The sequence below is a fragment of the Penicillium robsamsonii genome (genome assembly GCF_028829455.1).
Source record: "Penicillium robsamsonii strain IBT 29466 chromosome Unknown utg000005l_segment0_segment0, whole genome shotgun sequence".
Taxonomy (NCBI): domain Eukaryota; kingdom Fungi; phylum Ascomycota; class Eurotiomycetes; order Eurotiales; family Aspergillaceae; genus Penicillium; species Penicillium robsamsonii.
In genome coordinates, this window is record NW_026643223.1 from 1,888,404 (window position 1) to 1,908,340 (window position 19,937).

The 19,937-nt window shown below is 46.4% G+C and overlaps 10 protein-coding genes across 10 annotated transcripts; 6 read left to right on the top strand and 4 right to left on the bottom strand.

Annotated features, from left to right (window-relative positions):
- Positions 1-150: 150 nt before the first annotated feature.
- N7447_008753 (zinc-binding dehydrogenase) lies at positions 151-1,140 on the top strand (the record flags this gene model as incomplete). The annotated part of the gene is made up of 1 exon (XM_057233015.1): positions 151-1,140. One exon carries the CDS (start codon positions 151-153, stop codon positions 1,138-1,140), a length of 990 nt encoding a protein of 329 aa, XP_057082557.1.
- A 457-nt stretch (positions 1,141-1,597) lies between these two features.
- On the bottom strand, positions 1,598-1,951 carry N7447_008754 (uncharacterized protein; the record flags this gene model as incomplete). Its single annotated transcript, XM_057233016.1, has 1 exon — positions 1,598-1,951. The coding sequence occupies one exon, from the start codon at positions 1,949-1,951 to the stop codon at positions 1,598-1,600; it is 354 nt and encodes a 117-aa protein (XP_057082558.1).
- A 147-nt stretch (positions 1,952-2,098) lies between these two features.
- N7447_008755 (uncharacterized protein) lies at positions 2,099-2,905 on the bottom strand (the record flags this gene model as incomplete). Its single annotated transcript, XM_057233017.1, has 1 exon — positions 2,099-2,905. The coding sequence occupies one exon, from the start codon at positions 2,903-2,905 to the stop codon at positions 2,099-2,101; it is 807 nt and encodes a 268-aa protein (XP_057082559.1).
- Positions 2,906-3,398: 493 nt separating this feature from the next.
- N7447_008756 (putative glycosyl transferase family 8 family) lies at positions 3,399-7,203 on the top strand (the record flags this gene model as incomplete). The annotated part of the gene is made up of 3 exons (XM_057233018.1): positions 3,399-3,466; positions 3,548-3,843; positions 6,359-7,203. The coding sequence occupies 3 exons, from the start codon at positions 3,399-3,401 to the stop codon at positions 7,201-7,203; spliced, it is 1,209 nt and encodes a 402-aa protein (XP_057082560.1).
- Positions 7,204-8,516: 1,313 nt separating this feature from the next.
- On the top strand, positions 8,517-9,072 carry N7447_008757 (uncharacterized protein; the record flags this gene model as incomplete). The annotated part of the gene is made up of 2 exons (XM_057233019.1): positions 8,517-8,613; positions 8,678-9,072. 2 exons carry the CDS (start codon positions 8,517-8,519, stop codon positions 9,070-9,072), a joined length of 492 nt encoding a protein of 163 aa, XP_057082561.1.
- A 398-nt stretch (positions 9,073-9,470) lies between these two features.
- N7447_008758 (uncharacterized protein) lies at positions 9,471-11,918 on the bottom strand (the record flags this gene model as incomplete). Its single annotated transcript, XM_057233020.1, has 10 exons — positions 9,471-9,727; positions 9,794-9,948; positions 10,009-10,105; positions 10,155-10,259; positions 10,312-10,466; positions 10,518-10,626; positions 10,679-10,891; positions 10,937-11,076; positions 11,130-11,453; positions 11,503-11,918. 10 exons carry the CDS (start codon positions 11,916-11,918, stop codon positions 9,471-9,473), a joined length of 1,971 nt encoding a protein of 656 aa, XP_057082562.1.
- Positions 11,919-12,227: 309 nt separating this feature from the next.
- N7447_008759 (putative extracellular lipase) lies at positions 12,228-13,921 on the bottom strand (the record flags this gene model as incomplete). The annotated part of the gene is made up of 2 exons (XM_057233021.1): positions 12,228-13,256; positions 13,316-13,921. 2 exons carry the CDS (start codon positions 13,919-13,921, stop codon positions 12,228-12,230), a joined length of 1,635 nt encoding a protein of 544 aa, XP_057082563.1.
- A 335-nt stretch (positions 13,922-14,256) lies between these two features.
- On the top strand, positions 14,257-15,850 carry N7447_008760 (putative MFS transporter; the record flags this gene model as incomplete). The annotated part of the gene is made up of 2 exons (XM_057233022.1): positions 14,257-15,765; positions 15,824-15,850. The coding sequence occupies 2 exons, from the start codon at positions 14,257-14,259 to the stop codon at positions 15,848-15,850; spliced, it is 1,536 nt and encodes a 511-aa protein (XP_057082564.1).
- Positions 15,851-16,312: 462 nt separating this feature from the next.
- N7447_008761 (uncharacterized protein) lies at positions 16,313-17,057 on the top strand (the record flags this gene model as incomplete). The annotated part of the gene is made up of 2 exons (XM_057233023.1): positions 16,313-16,844; positions 16,876-17,057. The coding sequence occupies 2 exons, from the start codon at positions 16,313-16,315 to the stop codon at positions 17,055-17,057; spliced, it is 714 nt and encodes a 237-aa protein (XP_057082565.1).
- A 1,660-nt stretch (positions 17,058-18,717) lies between these two features.
- On the top strand, positions 18,718-19,830 carry N7447_008762 (NmrA/HSCARG family protein; the record flags this gene model as incomplete). The annotated part of the gene is made up of 3 exons (XM_057233024.1): positions 18,718-19,293; positions 19,345-19,686; positions 19,747-19,830. 3 exons carry the CDS (start codon positions 18,718-18,720, stop codon positions 19,828-19,830), a joined length of 1,002 nt encoding a protein of 333 aa, XP_057082566.1.
- Between the last annotated feature and the right edge of the window lie 107 nt (positions 19,831-19,937).

The window sequence follows — 19,937 nt, forward strand, 5'->3', positions numbered from 1 at the left end:
TATTTCGGAGATTAATGTCACTGTCCAAGAAGAGACAAACTTTACCATACCAGAGACACCTACCTACACATTCATTCCACTCAACGTGGAAACCTTTTACTGCCACGATTTACTACAACCTCAAGTCCGCCGGATCATTCTTAGTTCGCCATGAAAGCATATCGATTTGACAACGTTGACGCTGGCCTCCAGCTGGAAGATATTGATATGCCACAAGCTTCTCCGGGCGAGGTTCTCATCGCAGTCAAAGCTGCTGGCCTATGTCATTCTGACTGTCATATCTTGAAAGAAAATAACTGGGTCGGGAAACGTCCGATTACCCTTGGGCACGAAGTAGCCGGAAACATCATCGCACTCGGCGATGAGGCGCTCAATGTTCAAATTAGTGACAGAGTCGCCGTCGCTCTGATTAGCCACCCGATAGAAGAAATGCAATTGTCCGCATCAATTGGACTCGGATTCGATGGGGGTTTTGCCGAATATGTCGCAGCTCCTATTACACATATTGTTCCGATTCCGCATGGAGTCAGCTATGAGCAAGCTGCTGTCGCCACTGACTCAATATCGACCGCGTACCACGCTATTCTAGCCGAGGCCAAGGTGACCGCATCAACCACAGTTGCGATCGTGGGACTGGGCGGGTTGGGATTGAATGGTCTTCGCATTGCGGCGCTTCAGGGAGCCCGTGTCTATGGAATCGACATCGATCCCAAGAAATGCGCCGCAGCAAAGAAACTCGGAGCAGTTGAATGCTTTGTCAGCCTTGCCTCGATCAAGGATGTGATGATTGACGTGGTTGTGGATTTTGTTGGTTTGAGTGCCACATTATCCGAAGCGATCACCTCCGTCAAGCTAGGAGGGCGGATTGTGGCCGTAGGTTTAGGTGAAACCGAGACAAACTTACCGCTTTTCAGTCTTGTCACTCGCGGCATTGAATTGAAAGGTTCGAGCGGGGCAAGTTTGCAGGATTTCCATTCTGCCATGGCGCTCATTGCATCTGGCGATATTTGTCCTATCTTGGAAGATATACCTTTCACTCACCTGACCGAGGGTTTTAATCGCCTAGAGCGAGGTGAAGTCAACGGACGACTTTTCACGAGACCCGTTGGGAATGATAAAAATACCTCAAAACCAGCCTGATCACAGCTTTATAGCACTGTCGAGGATGAGCTCGGTGGGGTAGAAGTTCTCTCACGCACTCAATTTATGACCCATACCAAACACTTACGATGAACGGCCTCAAATGGCTAGGGATGTTAAAAAAAGAATGTTCCACAGCTACCTATTTTCCAGTTGAATAGTGATTTATACTCCACAAATTGAAGCAAGTAGATTCAAACTACACCCCCTCCCCGAGCGGAAAAAACAAGGCCCAGGTTTTATCTACTCCATTAAGTCTTCAATCGCTTTTGTGGCCACCGATATATTGACCACAAGCAGGAACACATGCATTTTATCGACCTTAAAGTTCCGTGTAAAGTTTTGTGTCACAAAAATTAGGAAAAAGTGTATCAAGTGACCTAATAACATCAAATAAAAATAAAGTGTATTTCCTGTCAAATCAATAAGGACGTATCGACGGTTGAGGCCTGGGCAATCACAAAACTGGAGGCGATTTTCCGTCAATAACTGCATACACTGCGTTGACATAGGCTTCGGTATTTGCATTTCCCAAAGTCCCGCTCCCCATCTTGTTCATAGCATATCCAATAGTCATCCACCGATCCAAATCCATGACTATCGTTGCTCCCCCCCAGCCACACCAAAAGCAAACACGACCTTCCAGAACCCACGGGACTGTCTGCGGCACGGGCAAGCCAACTCCCAAGCCGAATCGCAAGACTGACGAAAGGACGAGGTCTTGGCCGTGGATCCGTTCTTGGATCATCTCGTCGACTGTTCTGGATGAGAGATATTGTTTCCCATCGACTGTTCCTGCCAATGAGACCATAGATCCGATACGGCCATAAGCTGCAGGTCATTCCAGCATATCAGCCAATGGCTGATCGTCAATTCCCCCAAATTACTCAAGCGGACCACGACCTCAAGCAAAGCCATCAAACTGCATTCTGAGGCAAACAACTTCAAGCTCCAGACTTTAAAATTGGAACTGGTCAGTCTCCCCTAAGAGCCATAGCTGTATTTCAAGTAGCGCAGCGACATCATTCATTGGCAAAGCGGCTTTGGCTTTTTCATTATGCCACCCATGCGTGCGTTTGACCAGGCTCAAATCATGACCATGAGGCCGAGCGGAGTCAAAATCAATAATGACCGGGGTGTCACCTTGAAACATGATGTTACACGGGTTGATATCATTGTGGACAATCCCCAGCCCATGGAGATGTTTTAGGCCCCGTGCAATTCCCTCCACCCAACGGTCGACCTCGTCTCGGTCAGCCCCCTGTCTCTCGTATGCAAAGTCGGTCTTATTGCGACTGGCAGGGTTTACTCTGGTCATAAGCGTCTCATCGTACTTTGTGAAATATATGCCTCTGATTGAACCATCGTTAACGACAGCGCAACCGTGGTATTGGGCGATATTCAGATGCGGGTTTTTCTTCAGAAGTTCGCAGGTCTTCACTTCTTCGATCCAGGTTTCTCTGATCAGGGCTGGGTATTGGGGGCTGTAGGACGAAAGGCTTGGCTTTTTTAGATACCAGGTCGAACAATCCAAGGGCCGTTCTGCCTTTGTGAACTTGTCTGAGAATTCCGGGAAAATGAGAGCCCCTTTGATTTTGTTGGTGCTGAACATGTCGCTGAACTGGATCTCTTCTTTTGATGCATATCGCTTTCGAGAGTATGCTCTGTAGATTGAGCCGGACATTTCGTAGACTATGGTGGTTTTTTGGAATGCAAAGTCATCTTCGGGACCACCAAAATCTTCGGAATATTCGAGAACGTACATTTTGAATGGGACCACTCATCAAGCAAGAAGAAGAGAAAAAAGCAAGGTCGGCTCAGACAGGTCACTGGTAGGGGACTCAAGGAGTTCAAAAATCATAAGATGAAGCGGCTATCCACCTAGTCACGATTCGAAGTATTTCACAGGCTGTTTGCACTTCATCGTCACTCAAGCCTTGTGTGAGGGGAATCAGTGACCTTGGATGCTAGGAAGAATATCTAAACTTGGAGTCCGCCTTTATGGCCGAATATATCTCTCGGTCTTGGGCAGGCCAGTCTCTTTATTCACCCGTCATGCATCATCCTCATATGTATCAGCACAGCAAAGTGAGAAGGAATATTCTCCCTTCTCAATGTCATCGAACAGGGATGCGACAAAAGGGCGAAGGTTACGCTCATCATCACCTGTGTCACGTCCAGCAACTCACGCCCTACCCAAGGGACAACCGTCACCTTCATCTCAATGAGAATGGGAGTAATACTGTCGAACTTCAGCCATGTCACCTGCGACAAGCCCCAAGAGCAAAGGAGACGGTTCATTGTTATTTTTGTCCTCACTTTCAAGGTCAGAATCCCGACCTCAAAATGTAAGGGTTAACATGTACTTGATTCTATATATATTTCCTCGCCACTGAACGAATTACAGGAAAAACGTCGAATCCAACCTCCATATCCCACACCACAAGGTCTGCTGTCATAATCAACACGAAAGCCAATGTATTCAGCACAAACCCCGACTTCGATCTCCAGAGTCGAGTGAATACGAAGAGCACAACTACCACACTGGCCATTACCATACCCAAGCAATCCACTCCAACGAGCAACAACATCATGCACCAGCAGTCAAGCACTTCCACCCGAAAGGCTCAAATGACCCGTTTGACGGCATCCACCATCACGCTGCACCACCAGATCGAGGCACCGGTGCTGGTGTTACCGTGTGTAAGTCACACGAGGAGGGGTGCGGAAACAACATAAAAGTCGTTAGATTCGAAGAGGATGATAGAATGCTAGAATATGGCGAGACACACGATTTCAATCGTTCCATACATCATACCCCACCCCTTGTAGAGGACCAGTATTATTCTCATCGAGACCCCCATCATCGCCAATCCCAATCTCGGGAATCGAGAACTTACAGGTGGGTTTGGGGCCCTCCGTTGCCCGCGTTGGTCCCTCGATGTGGAAATATTCATTATGCAGAGAACTATTGAAAGTCGTTATAGAATCATCCAATGTGTATTAGGCAAATCTTCAACTTTGATCGATCAAAAGTTCGGTAAACTTTCAGCTTGCTCTATCCTTGTACCTACTTTCGTAGACCAGGCAAAAGAACCATGGATTATAACAGGCTATGAGAGAAACTATCACGCTGCCATCAGAAGCCAGGTAGGCTTTAGGTAGCCATGCCGGGTCTGCCAGCTCATTATTGCATACTAAGCTGAATGCCACCCACACTACTCATGGATCTGTTTCAAAGCACACCTAATAATCCATCATCACTCGATTAGCTATGGAACGCTACGACTTATGTGGTCGATCTTTTGGTGACCGACAGGCTTTGCAACAACATATGCGTGATGCTCTATTACATTCATTGGTATTTGGATTCTTGCACATTTTTCTGGATGGATAGATGAATAATGTTATTCAGTTACTCACGTGTATGGAGGTTCATTGATTATCTAGCCTGGCTACTCATCACGCGCAACTACAAACTGCCATTCTAACACTAGCTGTTATGTTATCTATGGCTCAGGGCCGAGGTCTAGGTGAACAACTCGACTTCTAAAGGTATTTGCAAGGCTGGATACAGTACGGATGAGTTTGAATATGGGTGTTATTGCTTTCTCTTGATTTGGGTCAGCTTTCCAGTGTATGCTCGGAATAAATCTTACAACCATGAGAGAGCGTAAAACTTCGAGTAAGGAACCGAGAATTATCGCTCTAATAGTGTAAATTTTCGGTTTATTGTTTTGAGATCGTGGCGTAGTATAAAAACGGGTACAATATAGGAAGTTGACATAAAGCACTTTAATACAAACTTTATGGTTTGTGGGACCATAAAAGTATAAAAGGTGTGGGGTGCATATTGGAGGGGCTCTCCCGAGTGGCCTGTAGGGTGCGGCTGATCAGTGGTCTATAAGGGCATTACTGTAATTGGGGGGTAAAGGGGTTTAGGTAAGACAGAAGTGATGAAGTACAAATTCTCTGGTATTACATGAAATCATGGGAGACAAATAATTTAAGGGTTTCTGCGGAGTAGACCAGGCCGTTTAACCTCTGTCATTCCATGGTGGCCTGCACGACCAGCGCTAAATTTTTTTTGGGCTGCTTAAAGGTTCATTATAGTGATCGTTTCTTTGCCTCTCATTCAATCCTGGTCTGACGTGCGATAACTATATCAGGTAGACACCATTAGCACATGATAAACATAGTCCAATGAGGTCCACGGGATATCCCTTGATTATATTAACACCAATACAATTCAGCATTGAACAACAAAATTACCTCTAGATCGCGACGGCCCGTATCGACAGTGCAAATTTCCAGCTTGACAAGTCCGACGTATAATTTTTAACCCTAAAAAGTAAAGATCTTCCTATTAATCGCACTACTCCAGACTATGTACATAGTGAGCTCCACACTCCTTAATAATCCGACCGTATAAAGGAGGACTTCATCCGAGTTGAGGGGTTCTCCGGATAGTGAATTACCAAACCAACGGTTCAATAGTAAACTGGCGTTTGTTTTTGGGGAGAATTAGGCGCTCAGGTTGAAGCCTACAAGCACTATTTCTAGCGACTCGCAGCACGGGTAAATTATTAATTTATCAGCGTACTTTTGATTCATCCTTGCCGCCCACGCTAGCAGGGTCATCGGTTTGCCTATTGGTCTTTCATGTATTTGGTTTTACAGACTTGTATGTGTGTCTCATCCGAAGCGGGTCCCTACCGCTGAATCCTTGTCGCGTGCCTCTCATTGCTTCCAAAGAACCGCCTCTGATCTAACGTGCCCCGATTTTTGATCCCGAAACACATGAGCAATATGAGTCTAGTACTAATTATCACGTGTCTCCTTACTCTCCTTGGGCACGAACGCTAATAATCCTCTATCGTAACCGAGTCTATCACAACTTAGCATTCCCAACCTTTCTCGAACTCAAAGCCTAAGTTCTGTCAGGCTTTCTTGCCTATCAACTGTTCGGAGTCATATCACGTGAGTATTTTGTTTGTTCTCTGATCTCGCTCTTCTAACTTGCCATCCTTAGAATCCATCTATCCAAAGATTGACTACTTTTCCTAATCGGCTTCCTCATATATCCCTTCACCAACAATGGTTATGGTGCATAGAAAGTCCACATTTACTCCTTATTTAAGGAAATTTACTGCAATCGTCGTTTGCCTGGTCCTTTTCCTTTGGGCTTCTAGTACCTTCAGCTTTTGTGGATCAACAGATGACTCCAAGCCGCCGCGCTATGCCTTTGCCACCGTTTTAACGGCGGGAAATGACTTGGAGTATCCGGATATAGAAGAGCCTTATCTTCAAGCAGCACGACTACTCACCTTTCAACTACTCCGAAACCCACGCACGCGAAATAGGATCGATAATGTACCATTTCTGATCCTGGTCACACCGGATATATCTCAAAAGCATCGCGATATCCTGAGCAGAGAAGGAGCTACCGTAGTTCCGGTAGAGAATCTTGACTATGATTGGGGTTCCTCGCAACACTGGGATACCGTTCTCGCCAAGTTAAATCTATGGAAGCTTGACGAATACGACAAAATCGCATTTCTGAACGTGGACTCTGTCATACTCCGTCCAATCTATGAAATCTTTGAAGATCCTGCGACAACCATGCGTGCCGCTACCAACCCTACCGGTAAAATACCAAAGTACTATATGATCGCCGCACCACAAGACACTCGGATGAAATTGAATACGCAACTCGTGTCCGGTCAGGAGTTTTACCAGAAGAGCCACATGGATAATGGGTTCTTTATTCTACATCCCTCACATGATCTCTACAACTACTACGTCAATCTGCATCACATACTGGATACAGATGGCTCGGTTCGTCATGAACAAAATCTTCTTACCTACGCTCATCGAGCAGACGGTCCCATGCCTTGGCAACCCCTCGGTTCTGGGTGGAATCTGAAAGATGCAAGCCAGTCTGATTATGAAAAAGGATTGAAATCAATCAATCATAAATGGTGGCGCCCTTTCCCAGACGATTTTATAGGGGATCGTATCGCGATGTCAATGGATGAGATGATTGCCTACTTGAATCATTGAGCACAACTTCGCGATGAGTATGCAGTTGTGTATATTACTGTAAAATAATGTTTTCACGAATTCCAAATCTACATGCCTCATATCGACAGCTTCGAATAAACCAAAGTGATGAAACAAGCGTGTTGTGTTTAAAGATGGGCTTCATCTGGTCAGCGAGAACCGACTGATTAATCTGCCTGAGACGGAATACTTCGTAATTTTAAGTCTTTTGTATATGTCTAGTATTAGTTATTTAAAGCAATATACAGATACGCACTCCGTATGCGGCTAGTAAATCGACTACGCATTGGACCCATTGTGATAGCCAACAATATTGGGGCAACAGGGTTTTTGTTTATACTACGGCTAGCTCCGTATCCCGCTTGGCATGGGGGCGCATGCTAGTTATCCGTATTCGTACCCAAAAATGGCGATCCGCTGGGGTCAATTAATACAACTGAGACGAAAATGGCTTAGGGCTGCCTCTTCGCTCGTGATAATAACTGGCAGTCATTTCTGCGGAGATAAAGGTATGAGGCTGAGTACCGTTGAAGTTCAATCCCAACAACCGTTTGGCCTATGTACCATTGCTATTAATCAAAGTGAATTTCGAGGGCGAGCAATTCCTAGAATTGAGAGTTCATTGTGGGTTATAGACGATTCATGAGGATCCTACACTACATATTAAAGGCATGAATAAATGGTCCAAGCGACGCATGGACGTACAAATTACTCGTAGGGTTCGTTACATCTGTTGCGTATATTGTATGTTGTAGTAATACCATAACAAGTCCACAGGTTGATTCGGGCCTGACACCCCTGTTGATCATACCTCTGAATTAAATTCATATGAGAGAAATAGGCTCTTCCCCCTTTACCTGAACATTCCATCCTATTCATTTCATTCTGATGGAGGTCCCTTTCGCCTAGTATCCTCTTCAACACTCAGCGAGTCCCCCCTCGGGCTTCCTTCTTGGCTAGGAGATTTATGCATATATTTTGCTCTTTTACCTCGACAGTGACGCCTTTTGTTTTCCAACTTTAGAACTGCTGTGATGTCTGGGATGGCCGGCTTTGCACTGCGCAGAAATGGCTCTTGTCTGAGTACCGAAACGAATTGCGGTGCAACGATACCTCCATTTTATGCTTGCTGTCCTGGGCATACCTTTTGCCCAGGACCTCAATACAACGTGATCTGCTGCCCATCCAATGCCGATTGCAGTGATTTACTTGGCGAAAGCTGCGCTGATAGCAAGGCAGATCTCTATTCGACTGATCCGTTCGACATACCAAATGAAGGGTTTTGCTGTGAACGAGGCAAACATGCCTTCGGAATGAGGGATAAAAATGACACGTCGGTCGGATGTGCAGACGATTTGTCTGATCTACAAGTCAGCATGCGCCAGCTGCAGGTTATCTCTTCTGCTACAGGTACAAATCGGCATATCGTTCTTCTTCTGTGTGGATGATTCGCTGATATTGTGATGATATACAGCTACACCCACGCCTAGTTCGATATCTAGCTTTACCACTGCATCTACAACGAGTACTTCTTCAAGAACCACAAGCACCATCGCATCTTCAACACCCATGAGGACTAATGAAGCAAAGCCAGCGTCGTCAACCAATACCGGGGCCATTGCAGGCGGCGCGGTCGGGGGTGTGGCTGGTGTAGCGATATTGATTGCACTTGTGTGGTTCTTTTTGCGTCGACGAAACAAACAACGAAGAAATGAGTCACAATCTATGCCTGCCCCCTCTACAAATCACCCTCAAGCACAAGAATATTTCTCGCAATCGCATAATGAGCGCCAACCTCCGTCGGAGCTCGACGCCCGGAAGCAACAACAGGTTTCCGAACTATACGCTGGGCCTGATACCTACCAATAACGCAGCCTGTGGAGAGTATGGATGCATGGTTCGAGAAGATGAAAGTTTCGAGAGTGCTAGCTAAGACCACCCTTATAGAAGCCATAATTTCCTTACTATGTCTATGCAATTGGGATCCTACGCGAATAATACACAGGATGTTGATGGTTCTTTTCTGCCTTCCGTGTATATTCTCTTTCATGTACTAATTGGTTGGGTCGACACTGTCAATTTCGTTTTAAGCCATCATCAATCACAAGTACATATATCGACTGGTCTAAAATGGGGGATTGTATAATAGTAATCAATTAGGGCAAGGTTATATAATTCGAATTCAAAGTAGAAATATGATTCACTACTCTGTAGTACTAGGACAAATAGAGCCACATGATGGATCGTGCCCTAACAAACTCTTATGCTCAAGCAAGCGTTTTTAAGAATTTCTTTTGTGCATCCTCGGTATCCCTTTTGCAATTTTCCACAATGTCTTCCAGCTCGTCACATATTTTCTTTGCCTTAGCGCCGTGAATCTTTACTTGTCCTGCTTGGAAGTTGTCAACCGTAGCAGTGCCATTTGTCAAGTCCCAGAAACCAGTCTGCATGACGGGATCAGTAAAGAAGTCCGGTGAGTCTTTTCTGAAGTGCTCTTTATAGAACAGGACAGATGAAGTCATGACTAGATAGATCAGAGGTCAGCATTACCCGACAAACGCGTGCCTATCAGTAAGGATATAGAAAATACCGTGACAGGAGGCCAATCTCTCTTGTAAATCCTTTCTCGAGATTTCCAGCTTCATTCGCTTTAAGAAGCAATCTACTTTAACGGACACCAGAACATTATCAAAGGAACTGGTAGTGACTAGAGAATCCTTGAGAAACTGAAGATTCTCAACCAGCCTAGATCATTGAAGAGGATTAATATTCATCAGAGTAAGTATAAGAAAGAGCCCAACCTACCATTCAGCTTTAGTCTCGAAGTTATCCACACCTTTTGCTACGATTGATTTCCATTCTCTGGTGACGTCTTGTAGGTGGTGATACAAACCAAGAAGCTCTATCATCCAGTTAGTAAAGCAATATACAGTAACGTATAATTATCTCACCGTTTAGAGAGCCCGGAGTTGCCGATATGGTATGTATGTCTTTACCATCCTGATTTGTGAACGCAAGCACTTCAGATCCCACTATCTGGATATCGAGTTCAAGGACTGTAAGTGTGAGATTGAATCAGCTTATGCTTGATCTTTGGAAGTCGCGTACTGTTTTCCCTGAATACGACCGCTTTCGCATTATTCGGTTTGGTCCCACACACAAGCATGAGAGATCCACCCTCTATAGGATAATCAAGGTATATATATGGATAGATGTATGACTTTTCAGTCCCATCCGCGTACCCTATTTGCACATTTTGAATCCTACCTAGGTCAGCAAAATCTGGTTACCAAGGCAGAATATTTTAGGTATACCTTTTTTGATAGGGCGAATGATGATAGAACTGGTTGGACATGGCAAATCCAAGATCCATCCGCTGAAGGTATCGGACACCATAGAGGTGGGCTAAGAATTTCTCCCTATCTAATCAGGATTAGTTCCTTTCCAGACCATCGAATTTGAGCATTCCCTCTACCTTGGACACTGTCAAAGTTTACGAGCACCTGTTGAAAGTTTGCGTTGGATTTCAATGCAAAGTCTCCAAGGGCGAGATTGAACTCGTCATTATCATCACATTTGTCAACCTCGCTCAGGGGACACACGCCACCCTTGATGTTACATTGCGCAATAATAAGACTGCATTTCCCTACTGGGACAACAAAGCGCTCGATCGGTTGTAACATCAAAGCTCCAGAATGTCAGCAGTAAACATAATAGGCAGACAAAGACTTACATTCTTCCAGTTCCATAAAATATAACTCTCTAGCTGTGGGCCCTTTAAACAAAATATGTGCTCGAAGAGGAGTGAGCATCTCGTTCGCTGGGTGTCTCTCCCAGCTACAGAGGAGGCTGATTTTCTTCTGTCCGACAGATCTGAAAAGTAACAAGTTAGGCAATAATGGATATAAGCGATGTGGCTGTCTCACATTTCACAGATACAAGCAAGTCCTGGGCTATTGAGATCAGGGGAATCTTTGCCTTCGTCCTGCTTTATTCCGAAAATCCCAGGATCAGTCCAGCCAGTGGTATTTGGCCCTGGAATGATGTATGAAACATCAGCTGTGGAGTTTTCTGCATCTGACTGCGTCTCTTCGAGATCGCCTGTTTGCAGTGGTGGATGATCTGCCCCAAAGCCCGCTAGTTTCTTTCTCCACGACAAGGGTGTCCGAGTCGTGATGGTAGCGGGGGATGTGAGGCGTAACTTCTTTTGGAGTTGAACCAGGACCTCTTCAATGTTGGTCGTTGTAGTACTTTCGAGTGTTGTTAGTAAATGTCATATCGATGATTGAGATCACATACCTCGTTTGAACAGATAATAACAAGTCTAGAGAAAGCTTATAGCTCTCGACCTTTCTCAACGAGTCCTGGATATCCTTCTCTTTGAACGTCCACTTAACTTTCTTTTTTAGCGCCTCGAGTCTCGAGCTTGACACCAGTGCTTGCAAAGATTTCTGCAGCTGTAGGTACGTATCACCACAGTCATCCAAAGTAGCGCCGAGTGCGTCAAGCCATTCTGAGTTCTTAGCGAGTTTGGTGGACTGGAATTGAACAATTTGGTGGATCTGTGATAGGATTCCCCTCACAGCGTGAATCTCTCTGGAGAGCGAGTGCAGCTCTTTGTTGTTTTTTGATTTTATGGTGTAGATGATATTGACGATCTGGGTTGATATGGTGATCAGACCAGCCAAAGAAGCGGCGACAGAAAGGGGGTCCATTGCAGGCACCGTCTGATAGAGCTGAGAGAATATTGTAATGCAGGGCAGCCGGAAGATTAATTTATTATGTTCGTGGCATGTAGCCCCGCGACGGGTCATAGCACTCGTTTAGACTCCGAGGCTGTTCTTGGCGACCTCGTATCTGCACTAACACGGAATATCTTTAGCGTCTTCCTCGCATAACCTTGCCAAGCTCACCAAGCTCCCGAGTGGGAGGTGACTGTCAGAAAAAGGAAAAGCTCAAACAGAAGAAATTGAATTGGGCCTTGTAACGGAGCTCTATACATGAAATGTCTATGCTTATATTCCTCAAGCAAGCTGGGAAATCGGAACCTTTGACCACCAAAATTCTGTCTCTTTTCTTGCCCAATCATCCGCAACGCATTTCGCAGGAGAGGCTACATCCCCTCCGATCAGTTCGTCATTCCCCTCTCCAAAGATCATAATCTTCTTATCTGCTGACTGGAAGGGCTTCCACTCTGGGAGGACATATCGACCAGTCACGGCATTAGGATCACCAGTCGTGATGAAACTAGTCAAGTAGGCATGAAGTGTGCCAGACAGCTCTTTCTGCGATTCTGAAATTCCCGTAATGGCACTGTTATAGGTCTCGTAGTACATATTATCGGCATGGTTTGCTCGACCAACGATTGTTCGAGGTAGCGCCCAGCGGTAAAGGTAAACTGGCGCACCTTGGGATGACGCAAATTGTGCTGTCTGGCGGACTGGTGCCACATACGCATAGTGTCCGTAGGCAGCTTCAATGCGCTTAAATTGAGGTCCGAGACCCTCGCCCTGTCTGTTCTCTACATAGGGCGATGTGGAATCAACGGCGGGGTTAGGATACAGACTTTCGATTGTGTCGAGATCTGACGACGAGAGTTCGGGCAGAAGACTGTGCCAGAACTCGCGAAACTGGGAGGCGTCCGACATTTTCTTGTCGACGTACATTGTTCCCTCATTGCTGTTGAACCCGGTCATAATGGGTACTTTATTCCAGACTTGTGATTTCCATGCCTCGAGGGGCTTGCGAGAAATAATATCTCCGTCAATCACGGGCTGGAATGCCCACCGAAGGGAAGGGTTGTACTTGTCAAAAACAGCCGTTTGGGCATTTGTAACAGTCAAACTGGGGAGCGAACGTAGGAATGGGAAGATTTCTGCTTCAGCTAGATCGGCTGGGCAACCGACTTCGTGGAGGAAGTCTGCAAATTGGTCCTCATGAACCTTGGCATTATATGGGCGAACAGCGCGCGAAGTAGGTGCTCCAGACTCGATAATCACACGATGGAATAACGGCGATTTGTGCTCGTCGTAATTGAGGAGGTGGTGGCCAATCTAGGTTTTGGTTAGAATGGAATATTTGAAAAAAGAAAGTCAGAAACCGGGAGACTCACTGAATGTGCCCCCGCAGAAAGACCAAACAAAGTGACATTGGCAGGATCACCGCCAAAGTTGGCGATGTTCTCTTGGACCCACTCCAACAAATGCACCTGATCACGCAATCCGAGATTTAGCACCCCCTCCTTCTGCGACAGACTCGAAGGTAAGAATCCAAGAGCTCCAATGCGATAACCGAAGCTCACGGCAACGAACGGACGTTCTGACCACGCTACCATGGATGCAGTATTGTGCATAGCTGCCGACCCCCGATTGAAAGCACCACCGTGTAGATAAACCGCGACAGGGACCTTGTCTGCCTGATTGGTGCCAGCCGGTCGAAAGATATTCGCCGTCAAGCAGTCCTCACTCTGCACGAGTTTCGGTCCTCCCGAGAGAAGTGCCTTCCCAGGAGCTGCGGGACCATATTTGGAGGCATCGATGGTATTCGTTGAGCTCGCAACCTTCGCTGCTGGTCTGAAACGTCGATCCGCCACAGGAGGAAGGGCATACGGGACTCCCAAGAATGCGTCGACAGGTTGGGGAAAAGAGTCGTTAAGCTGGGTCCCCACCACATGGCCTTGCACCAGGGTGACAGAAGGCTTGGTATCAGAAGTTATCATTATGTATGACGGTGCAATGGCAAACCAAGAGAAATCAAGAGAAATCAAGAGCGATAAGAGAAGAGTTTGGGGATCGGGAGTAAGATATAGCACCGTTGGGGGTCGGTATCTCTCCGCTATCTCTCCGGTGCTCAAAAGTGGCGCCGAAGGTATATCGTGCGGGGGAACTATGGAGGACTATCTTGGTGGAGCAAATTTGTGGATTAACTTTGTGTCGGCAAACCTCAGAGATAACGGGAAAATGGCCGGCTTGAAAGGCATTGAGGGGTATGTGAACTTTATATATGGGACAAGTCCCTATCTTTTTGTTCGTCATTACGGATTGAATTACGAACATGGAGATCGACAAGAAAGTAACCGCAGACGATACCATCAACGAGAAAGATGTGCAAATTGGCATTATAACGGACCTCGATGAAGGAGAGGTCTTCCTCCGCCAACATGGATTCAATCAAGAGGCTATCCAGACACTCCTGGATGACGAGCCACGCAACAACGCCCTGGTCCGAAAGGTAGATCTCGTGTTGCTGCCTTTACTTTCCGGGACATATATGCTCCAGTATATCGATAAATCAGCTCTCGCCTACTCTGCCGTGTTTGACCTTCTTCCTTCGACGCATATGACAAGCGACCAATACAGCTGGCTTGCCAGTATCTTCTATTTCGCATACCTCGTTGCCGAATACCCATGGGGTATTCTCGCTCAGAAAACAAAGCTTGCGAAAGTCGTGTCTGGGAATATTATTGCCTGGGGAGCGATGCTCATGATTACTGCCGCCTCTTCCTCCTTCACGGGAATGGCTATCTGTCGCTTCCTTCTGGGAGTTTTCGAGGCCCCCATCACCCCTTGTTTTATGATGATGATTGGAATGTGGTACACACGTGCTCAACAACCTTTCCGTGCCGGTGTCTTCTACAGCTGCAACGGACTGGGGGCTATGGTGGGTGGCATTCTCACATATGGAATTGGACAAATCCACACCATCGCCGTATGGAGAGCCATCTATCTGATTCTGGGCGGCATTACCCTCGTCTGGGGAGTTGTGATGCTTCTCTTCCTCCCAGATGACGTTGTCTCATCGAAGCGTTTCACTTTGGACGAAAAGGCCCTCCTCATTGGCCGCGGCCGACTCGGTCACACTGGGATCATCAATCACCAAATCAAATGGTATCAGATACGCGAAGCACTGCTAGATCCACAAGTCTGGATCTTGTTCTTGTTCACTCTTCTGAACGAGGTCGTAAATGGTGGGATCGCGGGCTTCGGAAAACTGATCATTAAGGGGTTAACCGATAATTCAGCTACTGCTGTTGCTTTGGGTATTCCCTTTGGAGGATTCCAGATCTTCTATGTCCTAGGAGGAACGTATCTTGCATCTAGAGTCAAAAACTTCCGAACTGTCGTCATGTTCGTTTACTTGATGCCGACTGTCATCGGCGCCTGTCTCCTATGGAAGTTGGACCATGAAACACACAAGGTCGGTGTGTTATTTGGTTATTATATCATTGGCGCCTATGTCTGCTCTCTGGTACTGGCTTTGCAAATGCCGGCGACAAACCTAGGTGGTTATACAAAACGTACAACCAGTGTTGCCTTGGTGTTTTTGGCATACTGTGCCGGCAATATCATTGGACCTCACGCGTTTCTCGCAGAGGAAGCGCCCACATACCAGACTGGAGTCAAGCTCATCCTAGCATGCTCGTCTGCGCAAGCAGCTTTAGCTGTTCTTCTGCGTTTTATGCTGGCTCGCAGAAACAAGCACCGAGATGCCGCATCTGCTGCTATTGGTCAGATCGAGTCATCCACCGACGAGAGCGCTGGAGCAGATCTAACCGATTTTGAGGTTAGTGACTGCATATCATTTATTTATTTCTGTGAACTCTTTACTGACCAGTTGATAGAACCCGAACTTCCGATACGTTCTTTGAAATATAGCTTTCAGACTATTATTTCTAATTATACACAGTAATCGTGTTACAAACACTTCCGCTTTAGCCATCCCCAGGCTGTGTCTATAAAGTTGTACCAGAAATGAATTGTAAAGCTGTCTGATCTCTTTATAGTCAGAATAGGAAGACACATGGACGCTTTCTCCAGCCCTGTCGGTAAATAAAAGTCCTTATCTGTTAAATTTCAATTTGTAATAAAATCAAACTGTATTGCAGACGCTAATCTTGATTCCGTAGGAATTCAAGATTCTTGGCAAGCCAGAATGAATGCCGAGTTAGGGTTAACTAATGGTGTTTCGGTCGCGATGGTGAATTTAGTTTACCTTACTCTCTCGACTTTCACATTATGAAGAACGCCCCTGCGAATATCATCTTGGGTGAACATTTTCCTCTTTGACAACAAAGCCTTCTCGCAATATCACCGTTACTTGACAGACAATGATGACTGTCAAGATGAAGGCATACCGATTGTCTTTCACGCTATCGATGCTGATAAGAGACAAAAGCGACAAAGTAAAAGAGCAAATCCGCGACCAACTTAGTCAGGAAACTATAGTTGGCGGCTTCTCTCTTGATCCGGTATATCAGGTTACTGAGGATGCCGATATTATAACAGTCAGTAATAATCCTAAGGAAAACATCTCGGATATTCAATACATTATCCATGTGCTTTTTCTCAGCTCTATCCGCGATACAGCAGGGTCCTCCCTTTTAGAAGGCACAGCGCGCCTCTTCACGGCATCAGTTGTCTCTCACCTACCGGCCAATGAAACCCTCACTCTCAAGTTCTTTATCCCAAAGTCCCCTACTTGGGCGGCCATCCGCCCCGCTCAAAGTGAAGTTATTAAAGCTCTATCCTCTCAATCAGCCAAAGAAGAGAACCGAGAAGATCACTTCCCTATCGGCGCGCTACACACCTTCTATGCAGGCGACGAACAATCCCCTGCAGAACACCACATGACGCCACAACTCAGTGACGCGTATCCCATATCGTCTGTTCACAGTTGTCCTCGATCGCGCCAAGTTTGTCTCCGAGGCTGGAGTTTATTTCTACAAGGCGTACTGGGATTCGACCGGAAATGTGAACCTCTACGCAGCGGATGCTCCCGATGATACGCAGGTTTCGCGTGGCGTGGACTTCGGTACGACTGCCGGACGGTTGGGGCTAGTGGTTCCTGACAGGTAACAAAGAGGAAGTGATTCATGAAGTCCAAGAGATTCTTGCAGCTTTTCACTTGACCTCCTCACGTGGATATTGCTTGTAATCGATCTGTATTTCGGTCCTTGGACATTTTCAATTTCTTTCTTAGGTGATTCAATGGATTAATGCTAGCTGACTATTACCAATAGCCCTAACAGCGAGGCTAGTATTCTGGCCTCATTAATTCTATTCCTTTCGATTGTGCAATTCCCACTATGCCCCGATGCTCGGTTGAAACATGGCCTCACTCAATTTACGATCTTGTAAATTAAAACAATTGATGAAGCAGGTGATACTCAAGCTCTAAGCCTCCGCCCCCTTCGACCCTGTTTGTGGCTAGAATTCCTCGCGGAAAAGTTGGTCAGTAGAACCATTTACATGGTCAATGATTTCCGAGGACACAGAGTATCCAAGGGTAATGGTGACGGAATACCGGCCAACAGTCTCGGAATGTCCCAAATTATTGACCTATCTGAGTAGGTATGAGGCGGTGTTTTCTCTCTTGCTCTCCTCATACCGCGACATTCCCCAGCACCCCGTCAATCCCGAGGCCTTACAATTGCAACAGCCCCAACCCCGCAAGAGCCACCGCCGCTGCCCCTCCACACAGTCCCCAAACCCCGAGGTCCCATCCTCTTGGCCCCTGTATCGTAACCCATGTATCCACTACACATACAGCAGTCCACGCGGTCAAAATAACTCCCATTTCCTTCCATTTTCCTTCACTCCAAAACCAAAACAGGGCACTTGCCACGGCAATGTCACGTATTCCAAGGAATATCATTCCCTTTTCAGATATGTCGCGGCCTTCTGGCGTGGTAGGAATGACTCCGAGAGACCCTGCAGCAACGGACGGAGATAGACAGGCCATGGCTCCGAGAGAAAAGACAGTCGTAGTAAGACCTAGGCCAATAAAGCGCCATGTTGAACGAGTGAAGAGGCGATTAGGGAAAGCCATTGTGCATCAGCTGCGAGAAATTGAATGTTGATTCTTTGTTTGGTAGGCTATGAAAGAAGTTTTCTTTTGGATAACAAAGCTACGCAACCAAAAAATATTGAACTTCATACAAATTAATACCTGCTTCCGAACAGCTATGTCTCGGCGGAGAGTTTAGAAATGCTCTCTAAGGGAGACCGTTCGGCTGATGAAAAATCAAAAATATCTACAGTGATGCAAACTCGCCAAGAGTTTGATAAATGTTGTGTCGACTCGTTTATGTGTACTAAGGAGCAGCATGCCGACATAAAACGGCAGTGAACTCAAATTGCATTCGAGCTTGCGTGGGGAATGTTCACTAATCATTAATTTATATCAGCATTGATCAGCATTATTCAGGGAACAGAGAAATGGTGTCCTGGTCGATGACTAAGGATATCTGCTGACATCATATGGCGTCAAGTAGGGTGGTGACGATCCACAGAGATTAAACATCGCCTTCAACCATACACGGGCCGATATATCATCCTCAAAGCAATTCAATCAAAATAGTCGCCGAAGCTTCCGGGCCTCTTCCATGGTTCGTTCACTCGGTATTTCTAGGACGTGCTCCGTCCAGCAGGAATGTCGACTATAAATGGACTCGCAGGCCGCACGTTTTTTTTCCCATGAAATCAAGGTTAAGCATCTGCTCGTAAGATATTCATCATGGAATCCAAGAAACTTATTGTTATCCTCGGAGCTACGGGAAACCAGGGTGGCTCAGTTGCAGAAGTTTTCCTCCAGGAGCCGCAATGGCGTGTCCGTGCAGTGACCAGGAACCCGGCCAGCACAAAAGCCCAATCTTTAGCTGCTCGCGGTGCGGAAGTGGTCCAGGCGGACTTGGATTCGCCATCGACTCTCTCGTCGGCCTTTGAGAACGCGAATGCTATTTTCGCTGTCAGTGACTTCTGGGGTTTATTTGGTAATCCTGCCAACGAAGCCAAGGCAAAGGGTCAGCCGCTCAATGTTTGGGCTGCCAATCATGAGACCGAGCAACTGAAGGCAGTCATCGATGTTGCCGCGAAGATTCCTACGCTAGAGCGCTTCGTGTTGTCGTCTCTTTCCGACGCGACGAAGTGGTCCCGGGGAAAATACACGCACGTCTACCACTTCGACTCGAAAGCCAAGGCAGAGGAGTACGGAAGAGAAACATACCCCGACCTGTGGAAGAAGACAAGTATTTTCCAGGCTGGGTTTTTCTTGAGCAATTTTGTCTTGAATCCAATGTTCCAGCCCGTGATGGTAGGCTTACTGATCGCCTTAACCCGCAAAATTATCTCTAACTCCCTCTAGACAGCGCATGGTACAGTCCAGTTCGTTGGCAATCTAGATCCTGACCTTAAACTACCTTTCATCGCCGCGGAAGAAGATACCGGTGCAATTGTCAAGGCCCTTGTGCAAGAGCCTGCTGGGAAGAACCTCATCGGCTATCGGGAATGGAGCTCCTTGCGCGAAATTTCGAAGGCATTTTCTCAAGCTACTGGGGTTGAAACAGAATGCATTCTTTTGCCAAAAGGGCAATCGAAAGTCCCCCTTCCGAGTGAACTCCAACTTGAATTGGACGACAATTGGGCTTATTGCAACGAGTTTGGATACGAGGGCCGAGATGATCCCTCAATCATCCACCCCAAAGACGTGAGTTCATTGGCAGTATTTTCGCTTTTTTAATTGCACATTGCTGATATTTCAATCCAGTTGGACTCGTCCCTGCAGTTGGACAGTGTGGTGGAGTACTTCAGGAAGCAGGATTGGTCCAATGTCTTCACACAAGGAAATTAGTTTCCCAGAAGCCACTGCACAGGGACGTCTCCCATTGTAGCTCTGCCCTCTGATGGACGCTTTTGCTTCGAATCATCTATTTTATCGCCCCCAAAGACACCTAAGTT